At 34.0% G+C, this 15,650-nt stretch overlaps 1 protein-coding gene across 2 annotated transcripts in view; it reads left to right on the top strand.

Moving 5' to 3' along the window:
- LOC145265594 (protein canopy 4-like) overlaps window positions 1–15,650 on the top strand; it is a 51,406-nt gene that overhangs the window by 11,036 nt on the left and 24,720 nt on the right. Inside the window, exons 1-2 of one of the 2 annotated variants that reach the window (XM_080121601.1) lie at window positions 10,095–10,275; window positions 13,278–13,395. In XM_080121601.1, coding sequence (XP_079977727.1) covers window positions 10,176–10,275; window positions 13,278–13,395 — 218 coding nt within the window. In that variant the 5' untranslated portion in view covers window positions 10,095–10,175. Of the gene's footprint in view, window positions 1–10,094; window positions 10,276–13,277; window positions 13,396–15,650 lie in introns of those variants that run through there. The other variant, XM_080121602.1, reaches the window with a different exon arrangement.

The following is a 15,650-nucleotide window of genomic DNA, read 5'->3' as shown; positions in this document are numbered from 1 at the left end:
TCCAAGTTGTAGTCCGGAGGGAAGCAGGCAGACAGAACAGAGTTCCACAGGTGTGCAGTTCTAAGAAAGAAGCTTTGTTCATGGAATCCGTGTTTTGATTTAGGCACAGATATAGAGTGGGGGAAATTTTTCACTGTGGATTCAGCTAGATGGGTGTTTTTCGTGAAAGATTGGCGAGGGGGGGACCAGAGATTGGAGTTCAGACGAGCATCTGCCATGGAAATAACGATAAAACAAGGACAGGCTCGCAACGTCTCTTCTGTGGGAGAGAGGTTGCAGGATAGAGAAAAGGGCATCCCCCACTAAACCACGAAGTCTATTTTGTACTCTGTCAAGGCAGGATAGGCTGTTTTTAGCAGCTCCTGCCCAGATATGGCAACAGTATTCCATCCTTGGACGTACTTGGCTTTTATATAGATAGAGAATTGCATCAGTAGTGAGATATCTTCTGGAGCGGTAGAAGGATCCCACCATCTTTCCAGCGACCTTGGCAACAGACTTGATGTACGTGTTCCATTTCAGATCAGGAGTAAAGGTCAAACCCAGAAGCTTGTCAAAACACTGGGCCTCACCCATTAGTTTTTTGAAATCAGACAAAACCAGTGAAGTACTGTCAACAAATGGATGAAATGCATCAGAAACTTTGACAACGACACCCAACAATCAACAGAAAAGGCCTAATTCTCCTTCACGACAATGCCCGACTACATGTTGCTAAACCGACCCTGCAGAAATTGAACAAATTGGGCTACGGAACTCTGCCTCACCCACCATACTCTTCAGAACTCTCACCTACTGACTATCACTTTTTCAAGCATCTCAACAACTTTCTGCATGAGAAATGCTTCAAAAACCTAAGCGATATCAAAAATGACTTCAGCGACTACATTGCCACCAGAACGCAAGATTTTTACATTACTGGTATAAATACACTTGTCTTGTGTTGATTGTGTGTTGACTCTGATTGTAATTATTTCGATCAATGATTTTTTTCTTTGAGCCGAAATATGTTCATTTGAATTTAAAAGTTAAAAAAAAAATTTCTGGTCTAAATATTTGAAATTTTACATAAAGGGTATTCAGAGATAGGACAAGCTTTTTCATCAGTTTGGGTCGAAAATTTTTAGTTACCAATATATAAATGTATGCATGTATGTATGTTTGCATGTCTGCCTTAAACTTTCAATAGAGGAGACAGATTTTACCAAGATCAGTATCGTTTTAAAGTTCGACCTTTCATACGACAAATATCGAAAAATTGGCTAAAAACATTAATATCTTCCCCTTCAACAACGCACTTTTCTACAGGGGGGTGGTCACTTTTTTTGCCGATATTTTTTAAAGTTATCCTCTCCTTTAGATTGTCTAGCCTTAATTTAAAAAAATGTCGCTTCCAGTTTGGCGGTGGTCGTAACAGCATAAACGTTAGGTTTTACCCCATTCTTTTCCTCCTTTGCGGTACGGGTTCGAGCCTGCCTTCCTACTACCACTTTTTTTTTTTTTTTTTTGCTCAACATACACATCCAAACACCCGGGCAACGCCGGGCGCCCATGCTAGTATATCTATAAAAATGAACGTGTCTGTGTGTCTGTCTATGTGTCTGTGTACATTTCCCTACACAATAACTCTGTCAATTTTTAGTCTACAGACTCGAAATTTGATATACAGGGTACTGAGATTTGGGAAAATCGATGTGATCAGTTTTCGGACAGAAATTTGGCTGCTAAGGGGTCAAAGTTTAACGATTTGACCTTTGAGAACTCTACCAAACTCCTCCGCTAATATTGGGTCTAAACACTTGAAATTTTAGATATAGGTTCCTTGGACATGGATCTAACTTTAAAAATTTGACCTCTGCGGTCTCTACCAAATTACTCAGACAATTTCTGGTCTAAACATTTGAAATTTTACATAAAGGGTATTCAGAGATAGGGCAAGCTTTTTAATCGGTTTGGATCGAAAATTTTTAGTTATCAATATATAAATGTATGTATGTATGTATGTTTGCATGTCTGCCTAAAACATCGACAGAGGTGACAGATTTTTGTAAGGTCAAAGTCGTTTTGAAGTTCGACCTTTCAGATGACAAATATCGACAGATTGGCTAAAAACATTAATATCTTCACCTTAAACTGGGCACTTTTCAAGAGTGTGGGGGGGTTACTTTTTTCGCCGATATTTTTGAAAGTCATCCTCTTCTTTCGATTGTCTAGCCTTTAATTAACCTATGTCACTTCCGGTTTGGCGGTGGTCGTAACAGCAAAGATGTCAGGTTTTTCCCCCGTTCTTTTCCTCTTGCACGGTACGGGTTCGAGCCTGCCTTCCTACTATCCTTTTTTTTTTTTTTTGCTCAACACACACATCCAAACACCCAGGCAATGCCGGGCTGAAATGCTAGTATACTAAAAAAGTTTTCTTCAATAAACTCTCTTCCGTTTGCCTGTTTCCCACCTAACTACAACTTGGATGTCTTCAAGTCCAACATAAACAAATTCCTGATGAACCGCCCCCTTATGTAAGACACTTTATCAAATCTCCAATACTAATGATTACTATGATACTATCCCATTGATTACTGTACACGCAATAACCCTTATCCCAGAGTGGCTTCTGGGCCTTGATAAAAACTCCATGTAAAAAAAAAAAAACAACTTCTATATTAAATGTTTAGACTGGTGTTCATATTGCTAATTACTGACAACTTTTATTTTATTTTTTTTTGTTAGAGGTTGGGAAATTTTAATCTATGCTCACGCCATGGCTGTGATACCAGGCATCAGTGGATATCGACCAATCACCTACAAAGTTAGAAGTAGGAAAGTGGCATGTTTTTATGGCTTAACAATGACATATTATGCTAAAGTTTGATCAGGAACATGACAATATATAGGTATAAAGTACTTTATTAAAACAAAACAACTTTATTTGGGAGATCACAATCGTTGCTCATTCTCTATCCCTATTCTTCTTTTATCTCCCACTAGTTCCCACTCCCATTTCGAGATTGATCTGCTTGTTTTCAGGTTTTAAAATCCTGAAAATAGTGAGCAGGCTACACTTAGAATGGGTTCAGAGGGCTTTACTAATTTGCCCCTTCTCTCATTTTGTTTGGTTCTTTTTGATTGTTTGTAATTTGTGCCACTTCAGCTTAGATGTCATGTTTTTTTTATATAAAACTAATGTTAAAACAACATATTTGAAGTAGGATTAGGCTCATAAGGTGAATGCGATATTCAGGTGATTAATAAGTTTAGAGTAAGCTTTAAAAAATTGTAAGACAAATTATGATATGCTTAACAACTCCCCCCCCTCTCAATCGCCAAATAACTTTGGCCTTGTTGTTATTTTCAATTTATTGTCATAAATCAAATAAACCTACATTTTATGTACACGCCATTTGAATTAGATTTTATAAGAACATTTAAGATATACGGAAATTGAAATTAAAATGTCTTTGGAAAAGTTAGGAACAAATATTTAATTAGGAATTTACTTTGAAATAATTATGTTTTATAGGTGTAAATTACAGTTAATTCCCAATTATTTATTGCTTTAAAAACAAAAAATTCAACCTCCTTTGACAATGTCTTTTATGTCATATCTTTACAAGTTAATAACGTAATTTGAATTCCTACATTTGATAAGATGTTAGTTCAAATTGGTCAATTAATATTTGACCTTCAATGAATAATGCAGAAAGTCGACATGTCTAGCTTTGATATTAAATGAACCCAGATTCAACCGACATAAGTCCAGTTCAAACAGCCAGAAGTATATAGAAGCTAGAAGTAATTGTAAGAGAGAAATAGCAACAGCTAAGACAGAATACACTGAAACCACCAGAAAATGCATCGAAGCACAGAAATTAGGAACCTGTGATTTTTTTAAAAATCTATAACAGTGTAGTAAATAATGGGCAGGCATCGATTCCACCACTATCAAACTGTTATAAGGGACATAATTACGGATAGCACCGGATACGAAACGGTGTATAAAAGAGCGTCTTGTATTATCTTGTGGGCAGTCAAGTGGTACGCACTAGCCCAACCGTCTCGCGTCTTACACTCTCCAAGTGTAGTCAGGATTTACCAAGCTCCCAGGACGAGCGTTCTGCTCACACACGTTAAGTTACCTTTTTTCTTTACCTTCATTTACGCGTATATCAACTTCAAGGCGAGCAGCCATTTTTGTATTGTATATTATTTCGAAGTACGAATAAACCTTTTGTTGCGCATTCCACTCGGTGTATTTTGTCATGTTATTATATACCGTCAAAACCGGATATAACAATAATGTAGTGGGGCTTGGTCGACATTCACCAATGCCTGATATCACAGTCGTGATGTGAGCATAGGTAAATGTTTCCCAACCCCTAACAAAAAAATAAAAATAAAAAGTTTGTCAGAAACAGCATTAAGGCAAAGACCATTTTAAAAGTTCAATAACTGACTTTTATTTAACAATAGAAAGAAATAATAAATCATGTCATTTTGTTGACGGTTTTATATGTGCGCGAGCTGATTCAGCACGAGAGCCAAGAAGGTGATAATTACTAAATCATTCAAAGTTCATAAGAAGCAAAATGTTCAGGGAAGGAATATTTTGGCAATAAAGTTAATGTTTGTAACTTCTTGAATGGTTGCTTTAGAAGGAAAGAACTTTATTTGCCTTTTTAAATGTTGGAGAGAGTACACGTCTTGTTAATAATGTTCACCGGCAACATACGTCTTGTTGGTTCGGTGGCTAAGAGTGTACTGGCTACTTGCCTGTCATGCTGGCTAGGGCTTGGTTAAGGAGAGAGAGAGAGAGAGAGAGAGAGAGAGAGAGAGAGAGAGAGAGAGAGAGAGATGATGAGGGACTCTGGATAGCAGTTCTTGGTCTGCTCTTGGTCTATAAGAAGGAGAAAGAGAGGGGCTAAGAAACTATTATTTTTGGGGAATGGTATTATTTTCGTCCTATTTCTTGGCTTTTAGGGGTGACTCAAGTCAATTCTACAGTCACTAGGACTCTATATATAACTTTAATGAAAAGCAGGAGAAAGAAATCTTTCTCTGACTGATTTGAGGCAAAATGTTTTTTTAAGATATAAAATATTTCTTCTTTGTCTTTTCAAAGCGGTATTAAAATTCGTTATGAGTTAGTTCAGTATTGTTAATCCAGTGTGACTCGGACGTTAATATGAAACAAAATGAAACAAAAAGGATAAATGTTAATTCTCGCTGATCTGGTACTTCCATGTTGAGAATTTAGACGTTTGACGCGCGTGAAATGATGTTATTTACAGCATGCTGACTTCAATTCTGACTGATTGGTTGTGGCGCGAAATGCCTTTTTTTTTATAGATTTCAAACTTGCTCCCAGTGGAGGCTGTCAGAAAAATATTTTGAAATTTGCTTTCTTCGTAATTTGATAGGATAAAAAAAATATCTTTGTCACGTGCGGTGCTTTCAGCTATGTTGGTGAAACAAGACAAGGTTTAGTTTTATGCTCACAGAAATTGCGTGGGTGTAAACAACAGCTGTATGCACAACTGAAACGTTCCTGGTACAGTGACTTTTAATATTTGTGGTGAGTCGCTTCAATAGCGTTTTCTTTAATAGTTATTACCAAATATATTTTTATGCAAAATCATTGAAAAAATATGTAAAAATTAAAAAAAAAAATTAAATGCAATAAAACGTTTGAAGTCCAAACTGCTTCAAGAATAATTAGTTGTAACATTTTCGCTCATAATATAGAATTATGAATATATTTCATAAAATAGTGAAGAAAAAGCAAAAATGTAAAACTTCCTACACAATATTGAAGACCAAACTTCTTAACAAATAATTTATAGCATTTTCTTTAATAATTACTAGCAAATAAATATTTTTGCAAAATAATCAGAAAAAAAACCCAAAAAACTGAAGCCAAATTTAAAAAAAGGTCAAATACAATTTTTGAAGGCCAAACTACTTTTTAAAAAAGCCAATCTGGCAATTCTGCTACAGAGAGAAAAAGAATAATAGAGAGAGAGAGAGAGAGAGAGAGAAACATATATATATATATATATATATATATATATATTATTTTTAAAATATAATTATCCACTGACACATGTTCCGTCATCTACAACTCATCAGAGTGGCTGAATCTAGCGAGATTTGAAATCGGGACCCCACCGTAATGAGCCTAAACCCATTACCACTGACCCATCTAGCACAACTGTCTGGATATATCGCGATTTACTTAGATGTTGTTTGTTTTGGTTTTACCAATATGTTTTGAATGAATTCAATTATTTACGAAAGTGCATTTTTACCTAAATGCGAGTTGGGAATAATTTTCCCTTTAACCAATTTGGTGTTGTAGCTCCGACGCACGCGCGTCGAATCTACTCCAAAACAAAATAGTAAAACCCAGTTGCGCGCGCGTGGATGTATAAACATCGTTTCAGCTGTGCGTACATTTTCTTTGCACACCCACGCAAATTCGGTAGTCCTTAAACGAAATTTCAGTTATTCGTGCGGACGTCATCTAAGGCATCTTACGTCATAAGAATGTTATTCTTTTCATCCAATCAGATTACAAGGAAAGGAAATTTAAAAAAATGTTTTTTTCTGAATGCCTCCCTGGAGCCAGTCGGACAAGTTTAAAAAGGGCATTTTTCGCTCACATCGAGGTCGACCTTTGAACACCATGGCGTAAACATCAACATCGACCCGTACGCGTTTGGACGTTAAACACGTGCGCGCGAATTAAATGTCGTGGCGCGCCGCGCCACGACATTTAATTCCTTCACGTGGACACGGACTTGCAACCCTAATGGACTTTTCATTTTTTACCCCTTTTCTATCTCTCCGCTAAGTAAGCGGTGGACTTTTAATTCTTTGTAAAAAAGACTGGTTATTTCTAATCAACAACTCTTACTTGTCTCCTTCGGAACATTCAATTAATTCAGTCGAAGACTTTCCTTGATTATTTCACTGCATTAAAAAAAACATTCAATTATTTCAGTCGCAGGACTTTTCTACTTTATCACATATAGATCTTTTTATACCTCAGTTGAGGATCTGTTTTTTTATTACATGGAAAAACATTGAATTATCTCACAGAAAGAGACTTTTTTGGCCTATTCCTATTTTTTTTATTGTTTATTTATTATTAACTAATGTTATTATTGTGGGGAAAAGAAGTAAAGAGAGCGAGACAGAGAGTCGAATTTACGAGGTTCTTTCGTAGAAAATATATCAACATAACAAACAAGGTTAACTCAATTTATAAAAGGAAAAAGGTTTATTACATTTTAGGAAATATTTTCATTGAAAATAATAGTTCGTTTATGAGTGAACAAAAGGGGGAAATTAGTTTGAGATTTCGAGGAAGTTTGAGTTGATAATTCAAGAGCCGTGATTAGTTCACGGGTCTGTAAATCATAAAGAAAACTTCCTCACTCAACTATATAAAATAATTTTCACTGAAAGTTTTTGAGTAGAGTTAATTTATCACTCTGGAAGATTCATTGAAAAATGTGAGAAGTTTTAAAATAATTATTTTCATAAATTTAATTTCAAGTGAGCATACGATAATAAAAGGGGGGATGCAAAAGTTAGTTACTGTTTCTGTGTATGTGTGTTCGCCTACATTGTCTGATTAGCTGACTGTTATGTTCAAAGTGTTGTCGTGTTAGAGTTGAGTTGCAGACAGTAGTGATATATGCCTTCCAACACTATCTCTGAATTTTTGTTAACTGGGTTTTTTTGAAAATACAGAGCTCTTTTAAAGATTCTCATCGGCTCCCACAGACACCGAATTTCCGACAGCTTGGAAAATTCTCTGATTGGTCAGAAAATCAAAACATTGAATTTTCAAAGTAATTTAGTAAAAAGGCGCCTCTAGCCGCATGCGCAGAAAACGTTTCGGGGCACTTGAACTTCCGGCAACGAAAGAGTGAACATCGTAGCTCAGCATACTTTCGACCAAGAAGAAACTTATCTTCTCTTTTCTTTCATTTACGATCTTTTATAAAAATAAATTTTGTAAATAATTTATCCAATTGTTTCAGTCATTTTTGCTTACTATTATTCAACTCAACAGTCAACCTCCTGAATTATTATTATTATTATTTTTAAGTTTGTGACATCAACACGCTGGGGACCCGCGGGGCCTGCGACATTGGTACCTCCACATGGGGAGCGGTATATATATTATTTTTAAAATATAATTATCCACTGACACGTGTTTTGTCATCTACGACTCACCAGAGTGGCTGAATCTAGCGAGATTCAAAATCAGGACCCCACGGTAATGAGCCTAAACCCCATACTGCTGACCCATCTCGCATGAACAAACATCTTAGATATGTGCTCACTAGTTTTACCCATGTGCCTGCTATAGAGTGTGGTGTCGTCAGTAAATATACCCATCTCAGAGGCAATTTTATTAGGTAAGTCATTTATGAATATCAGAAACAATAAAGGTCCAAGGATCGATCCCTGAGGTACACCCGTGTTTATATCAATTTTTTTGGACGTACGCCTATCAAGGACAGCCTGGATTCTTCTCTCATTCAAGAAGGATTTAATTATATTAAGCGTTTGTCCAGTAATACCAAAGGATTTTATTTTTATGAGAAAACCATCGTGCTATACCTTGTCAAAAGCCCTTGATATATCTAGGGCTACTGCCCTCCCATCCCCTGCCTTATCCAGTGCTTGGTATAAACGTTCAGAGATTATAGTTAGAATATCTGCCGTAGAATGGGCTTGCCTAAATCCATATTGGTGGTCAGACAGAAGTTAAACTTCTGTCTGACCACCAATATGGATTTTAACAGCTGTAAAATGGTGGACTAGAGCTTGATTAATTAAGGACTCAAATATTTTGGCGAAAAGAAGGAGGAGGCTAATTGGGTGATAATTTAACATTTTATTTTTATAAAAATATTTTTTCTCAATTCTTCCACTTGAGAACCTGGAGCTTCCAGTGGTACACAAACTTTATTACGTCGCCTGACGAGGACTTTTGGTCCTTACCGACCAATTGTCTGAAACACTAGCATGTTTAGTGTAGCGACTATGTAATATTTGTCTATATATAAATATATATATATATATATATATATATATATAGTACAAAAAACAGACAGACATATAGATAGATAGATGATATATATATATATATATACATACATATATATATATATATATATATATATATATATATATATATATATATATATATATAAGTGAACGTGTCTGTCTGTGTTTGTGTACATTTTCCTTCGCAATAACTCTGTCAATTTTCAGTCTACAGACTCGAAATTTGATATACAGAGTACTGAGATTTGGGAAAATCTATATGATCGGTTTTCGGCCAAAAATTTGGCTGTTAAGGGGTCAAAGTTCAACGATTTGACCTTTGAGAACTCTACCAAACTCCTCCGACAATTTGGGGGCCAAACACTTGAGATTTTAGATATAGGTTCCTTGGAAATGGATCTAACTTAATAACTCGATTTGAGCCCAAAACAATAAATTTTAAGAGGTCTTAATAGGGGGTCAAAGTTAAAAAAAATTAACCTTTCTGTTTTTTTTTTTTGTTTTTTGCTCAGCATACACCTCAAAACACCCGGGCAACGCCGGGCTGAAATGCTAGTATATTTGTAGTCATCGACATACAGTCCTGTTTCGTTGTATCACAACTCCTCATCAGTGCCGCTAGACTCACTAGCATCTCTCCTAAGCCAAGAATTGAACCTAGAACCGTCGTGTTGACAGTAGTCGTAGTCGGCAGTTTTGAGTTCTCCCACTCGAAATCGATGCCCGTAAATAACTCGTCGGAATGTCTATTTAAATAGACACCCGCCACCACTTTTATAGTGCTCAAATCGCCTGTTGGTAAACAAACAAACAACGAGCTATATATATACTAGCATTTCAGCTATATATATATATATATAGATAAATAGAGAGAGAGAGAGATTCCTGCGTGCTCCTCCTCCCTTGCTCACCTTTTAAGAGGCAGAGAGAGAGAGAGAGAGAGAATACAGATCTATATATAGTGTGGAAGATAGAGTCCTGCATGCTCCTCCTCCCTCGCCTATTTTAAACGTGACAATAGGACTAAAGACGAAGGGGGAGAAAAAGCGGAAGACGGAACTCTCCGTAAATAAGTTCATTTTTTTTCCGTCATCATGAATTTCTCCAAACATTATCTCTCCATCCTAATTTCATTATTTTCCAGTCTTTTAATATGTCAAACCGCAAAAGTAATTCCACCAACCATGTGTGAAGGTTAGCAAAAACTATCTTCATTAATGTTTTTTAAATCCTCACCTTTCTCCCTTATTTTTTTTATTTTTAAAGACCGGCGATCGGCACCGTTTGTTCTTTCCGAAAAAACACGTGTTCGTTTGTTTAGATCAAACAGAATTAATTCTGTTTCTCTTTTATTTCCACCATTAAAGCATGGACAATATCATCAATGTTAAACTTTAATTCGAATTAAATATCACTTTCAGTTCCTTTCTTGAATAGTTGCTCCTCCAGAAAATTGTTTGTTTTTATGAGCACAAATGAACGATAATATTGACGTTTTCTTATAAACTTTGAAATCTAGCAAGCAAAAATTGGTGTCGAATTTGACAGTTTGGAAGATTTATATTGAAGATGTTGACTCCCAAGTAAGGCGGCTAGTTTTGTTTGTCTTTCGGGGCATTTTTGGTATTTATCATAAGTAACTTATGCATCTGTGTTACTGTTGCGCCACTGAAATTGATAATAACGTTATTACTTAGAAAGCCATTCTTAACACGAGGAGGGGAGGGTGTTTTGTAACTATTCTGTACTTTCACCTATGGGTTTGTATTACTGTAGACATAGATTCGAAAAAGTTGGCAAAAAAACAAATATATAGCAAATAAATGTTATCAAAGGCAAGATAAGTTACTTTCCTACCAAACTGGATATATTTTTCGTGTTTTTATTCAATGTAACATGTTTATTCAGCTCGAAAAGCATACAGTTTTTACCGATGTATTGGAAAATTCAAAATTGCACCCGACACTCTCTTTAACACGGTAAGTTCAGGAAAAGATGTTATAAATAATAAACTAGACAAAATACTGTTAGAAATTCGCTCATTATATGTCACCGTGACATAAGTTGACATATATTCGGTGTTTTTTAAATAGTATTTTATCTAGTTTATTATTTATAACACCTTTTCCCAAACTTACCATCTTAAAGAGAGTGTCGGGCGCCATTTTGAATTTTCCAATACATCGGTAAACAATGTATGTTTTTCGAGCTGAATAAACATGTTACATTGAATAAAAACAAAAAAAATATATCCAGTTTGGTAAATTATCCAAATAAACAATTGTTAATGCTTTCTGCTTTTTTTTTTTTTTTTTTACATTGTTCATTTCCGTATTACATTTAAGTTATTTTAACACAATTTTCTTACAAATAAATCTACTTTAACCCGTTGACAACCATAACATCATTTTACAACAGCAATTTACCCACTGCCTTCCTTTTCTTCAATTTATTCTCCGTTTTTTAATACACCTTTCTTAAAAAACATTCATACATTTTCTTCTACACTACCAACATAAATAAATAACCCCAAAAATGTTTTTTTTAAATTGCGTTACAAATATATAATCAACGCGACAATAAAACATATTGTTTTACTGTGTATATTTTCAGTGTCCCAATTGTTCTTTTTTTCTTTTTTTTTTTGCGTTTAAATTAAGATATATCAAAATTTGAATTCAGCTTTAAGTATTATGGTATCTGTTCAGTGCACATTTACCTATAAGTATGGCAAAACACTTATAATTCAATGCCTGTAAGTTTTTTTTGTTTTTTTTTAAATAATCAATTATAATAAACAACGACTCATAGAAATCTATCTATATTCTTTTCATTTTAATATACTTTCATAGAAATGTTTCTGTTATGCCACAAAAAACTAATTTCTTCATGTCACAAGTGTCACGCTCATACATTAATTCCATAGCTAATATAACATACTAATCCAACTGGTCATGGGTAGTCTAATCTTTTTATAAATTCAACACTAAAACCATAAAATAGAGATTAACTCACAGAATACGAAAACATCTACAGAGTCAGTAACTTTTCTCTTTTCTTTTCCAAACAAAAACCGACATGCCTGATGATGGGCGAAGGCCAATCTGACCGAAACGTTGCACAAATAACAATCAAGACGAGAACAATAGTTCAATCAATACAAGTAATATAAACCGTCAGACTTCTTTCCGGTTTTGACTGGTGGTAGTAGGAGGACTATTTAAAAGAAAAATAGGAACTCCTTTCGCTAAAGATGGTGTGATTGTGATGGTGTTGTTCCTATGAAGCAATGTAGCATTTTATTATAACGACTTAATGTGTCTAAAATGATGTCGGAAAGCTACATAAGATAGTGGCTATTAGCTGAGATGTATTGAATTTGTATGTGGCATCTGTTGTTGCAAACCTACAATACATTTTATTACATAGGAGATATTTACTTACTTTTGGGTTTGTATTACTGTACACATAGATTTGAAAAAGTTGTCAAAAAACAAATATATAACAAATAAATGTTATCAAGGGCAAGATAAGTTACTTTTCTACCTAACTGGATAATTTTTTAGTGATTTTATTTAATGTAACATGTTTATTCAGCTCGAAAAACATAGTGTTTACCGATGTATTGGAACATTTAAAATGGCGCCCGACTCTCACTTGAATATGGCAAGTTTGAGAAACTGAGTTAAAAATAAAAAATACTACACAAAATACTGTTAGAAACTCGCTCACTATGGTATAGTGACATGTGCTGACATATATTCAGTGGGTTTCTAACAGTGTTTTGTATAGTTTCTTATTTTTAACCCATTTTCCCAAGCTTACCATGTTCAAGAGAGTCGGACGCCATTTTAAATTTTCCAATACATCGGTAAACACTGTTTTTTTGAGCTGAACAAACATGTTACATTAAATAAAAACACTAAAAAATTATCCAGGTAGGTAGAAAAGTAACTTATCTTAACTTTGAGAACATTTATTTGTTATATATTTGTTTTTTGACAACTTTTTCGAATCTGTATAGTAATACAAACCTGATTTTCTTTTTTTTTTTTTTTTTTTGCTTACTAATATTAATAAGATAGTTGGAGGATATAGCCCTCTCACAAGTTCTCTTCCTGTTACCCAATTCATCAATTTGTTTTGTTGATAACAAATTGTTTTACTTTGTTTTTTTTGTTTTTTTTTCTTCTAAGTCTGTAAGTATATGACGTTGGAACTCCAAAATAAATTGGCCGAAACGGGAAAATCCAAAGCTGTATTGGAAACTGGTCATGGTTTGGACAAGAAAAAAAAGATCCAATATCAGTATTCGTGAGTAATCATTAGAATTTTATTCATTTATTTTTACGTTTATTTTTTTACGTGTGGAAGACATTTTGTAAAAAAGAAATGAGGATATTACAACAATATTTATCCGTTAAATAATTTTAAAATGAAGTTTAGATGTTTTTTCATCCGCAATGAATTATACAGTATTAGAAAAAAAGGGTGCTTGTTTACATTTATCCTTTAAATCAACGCATTTCAGGTGAAAACATTACGTACTTACATGTCATGACGAAATAAGTGTAAATTCTAAAAATTACAACAAAAATGATCCAGTAGAAAAATAATTACAAATAAAAATACAATTTATCAAATTATTGAGTTTTATCGTATGTTTTAATGTTGAAAAGTTCACAATATCCAGGGGAGGTAACTGCAATCATTTTTTGAGTAAATAATTGTATGTATTACTTATTTTGATCGGACTATTGTTTTTATTTAGAGTGTTATTTGCGCACCATTTCGGTCGTCAAGCATCGTGGAAAAGATAAGAGAAAAGTTACTGGCTCTATAGATGGTTTTGTATTCTTGGAAGTGTTTTTGTTTTCTTCACTGTGGTTAGGGTTAGGGTTGTATGTGTAACAAAAAAAAAACAAAACAAAAAAAAACCGACTCAAACGTTGCACAAATAACACTCAAGATGAGAACAATAGTCTAATCAAAGCAAGTAATACAAGCAATCAGCCCTCATCACAAAAATATCTGTAAATAATTGTAATTCCGCCATTTAAAAAAACAAAACAAATGTCAGAACATAATTGTTGATGATTTTTTGTTAAAGATATATCGAGCACATCATCTACTAGATCTTTTTTTTTTTTTTTCAGAATTTTTGGAATTTATACTAATTTCGACATAACATATAAATTACAAAAAATGATCCAGTAGATGATGGGCTAGATATATCTTTAACAAAAAAAAAAAAACAAAACAAAAAACGATCCAGTAGAAAAATAATTACAAGTAAAAATAAAATTTATCAAATTATTGAGTTTTAATGTGAAAAAGTTGTGAGACCAGTTCAGTATAGCAAACAAAGGAGATAATAATTGACTTGGTTTCACCATCTTTAAACATGATATCTGGGAATGTAATTATGGTTGATTTTTTTTTTTTTTTTCTTAGAAATTTTTTTTTTATTTAAAATATTTCTAACACATCATCTTACATAATTGTAATGTTTTCACCTGAAATGTGTTGGTTTAAAAGATCACTGATGTAAACACGTACCAAAAAAAAGTAATCCATTACTTTTTGAGCTCCGGTGAGATTGTTTGAATCAAGGAAGGAGATCAATTTTTAAAATTCAAAAGACAAAATTAGTCTTTCTGTTGCTATATCTCCTTTTCTCTCTTTCTAGAAAATAATCAATAGTTATTTTTTGTGTAGCTGCTGTTACAGAATCATTGCCAAGATCTCATTCCAATTTATTAATTTTACTCCTAAACTGATGTAACACCGAATTGGTAGAACCATTTTCCAAGTTAACAAAAAAATAACAAATTAGCAGCAGTAAAAGAAACAATAAGAACAAAATATTAGCAGCAGTAGCATTTAGTGACAAGAACAGAATATTAACAGTACCGACAAGATCATATTAGCAGCATGTAGGGACAAGAACAGAATCAGCAGGAGCAGAAAAAAAAAAAAAAGGATTTCTGTAAAAATACTCAATGTCGATTGGTTAAATACTCAAAGTTTGATTGGTTATCAATATCCAACTTCAACCAAACAGAAAGCAGTCATCACTTGTCAAATTTTTCAAGATAAGGAAAACCCGAGCTCACTCAGCAGAGAGGTTGAGAGAAGGATCAGCAATCCCTAAACAAGTCCTTGTGAGTCAGAACACAATTCAGACACAAGTGAACAACCCAAATAAACTCGACTTGTTCAACCATGCATTCTCGACAATCTATGGTGATCTGTATCTCTAATAATCATATTATGAGAATATTTTTCATCAAGACCTCGGCGAGCAGCAGCAAGATTTAATTTTAACATTTGAAATTGCTCAAAGGTGTTATCTTAAACAAATAAATTGATAACCCCAACAACCTAATATGTTTTTCTCTCAGCAGCCCACCTTATTATCGCAAAAATAAAAAATCCTAATATTCTTATTTCTTCTCTATTATCCTAAACTTCTCTTCATAGGGATTGGACCTAGTAATTCACTCCTGTTCATTTGTTTGCACTTTCTTCAATCAATTTTTGCCAGAATGGATTTTCCGGGATAACTC

Source organism: Euprymna scolopes, chromosome 40 (genome assembly GCF_053919585.1).
Source record: "Euprymna scolopes isolate OS-2025 chromosome 40, ASM5391958v1, whole genome shotgun sequence".
Taxonomy (NCBI): Eukaryota; Metazoa; Mollusca; class Cephalopoda; order Sepiida; family Sepiolidae; genus Euprymna; species Euprymna scolopes.
This window is presented reverse-complemented; position numbering and strand designations above follow the sequence as displayed.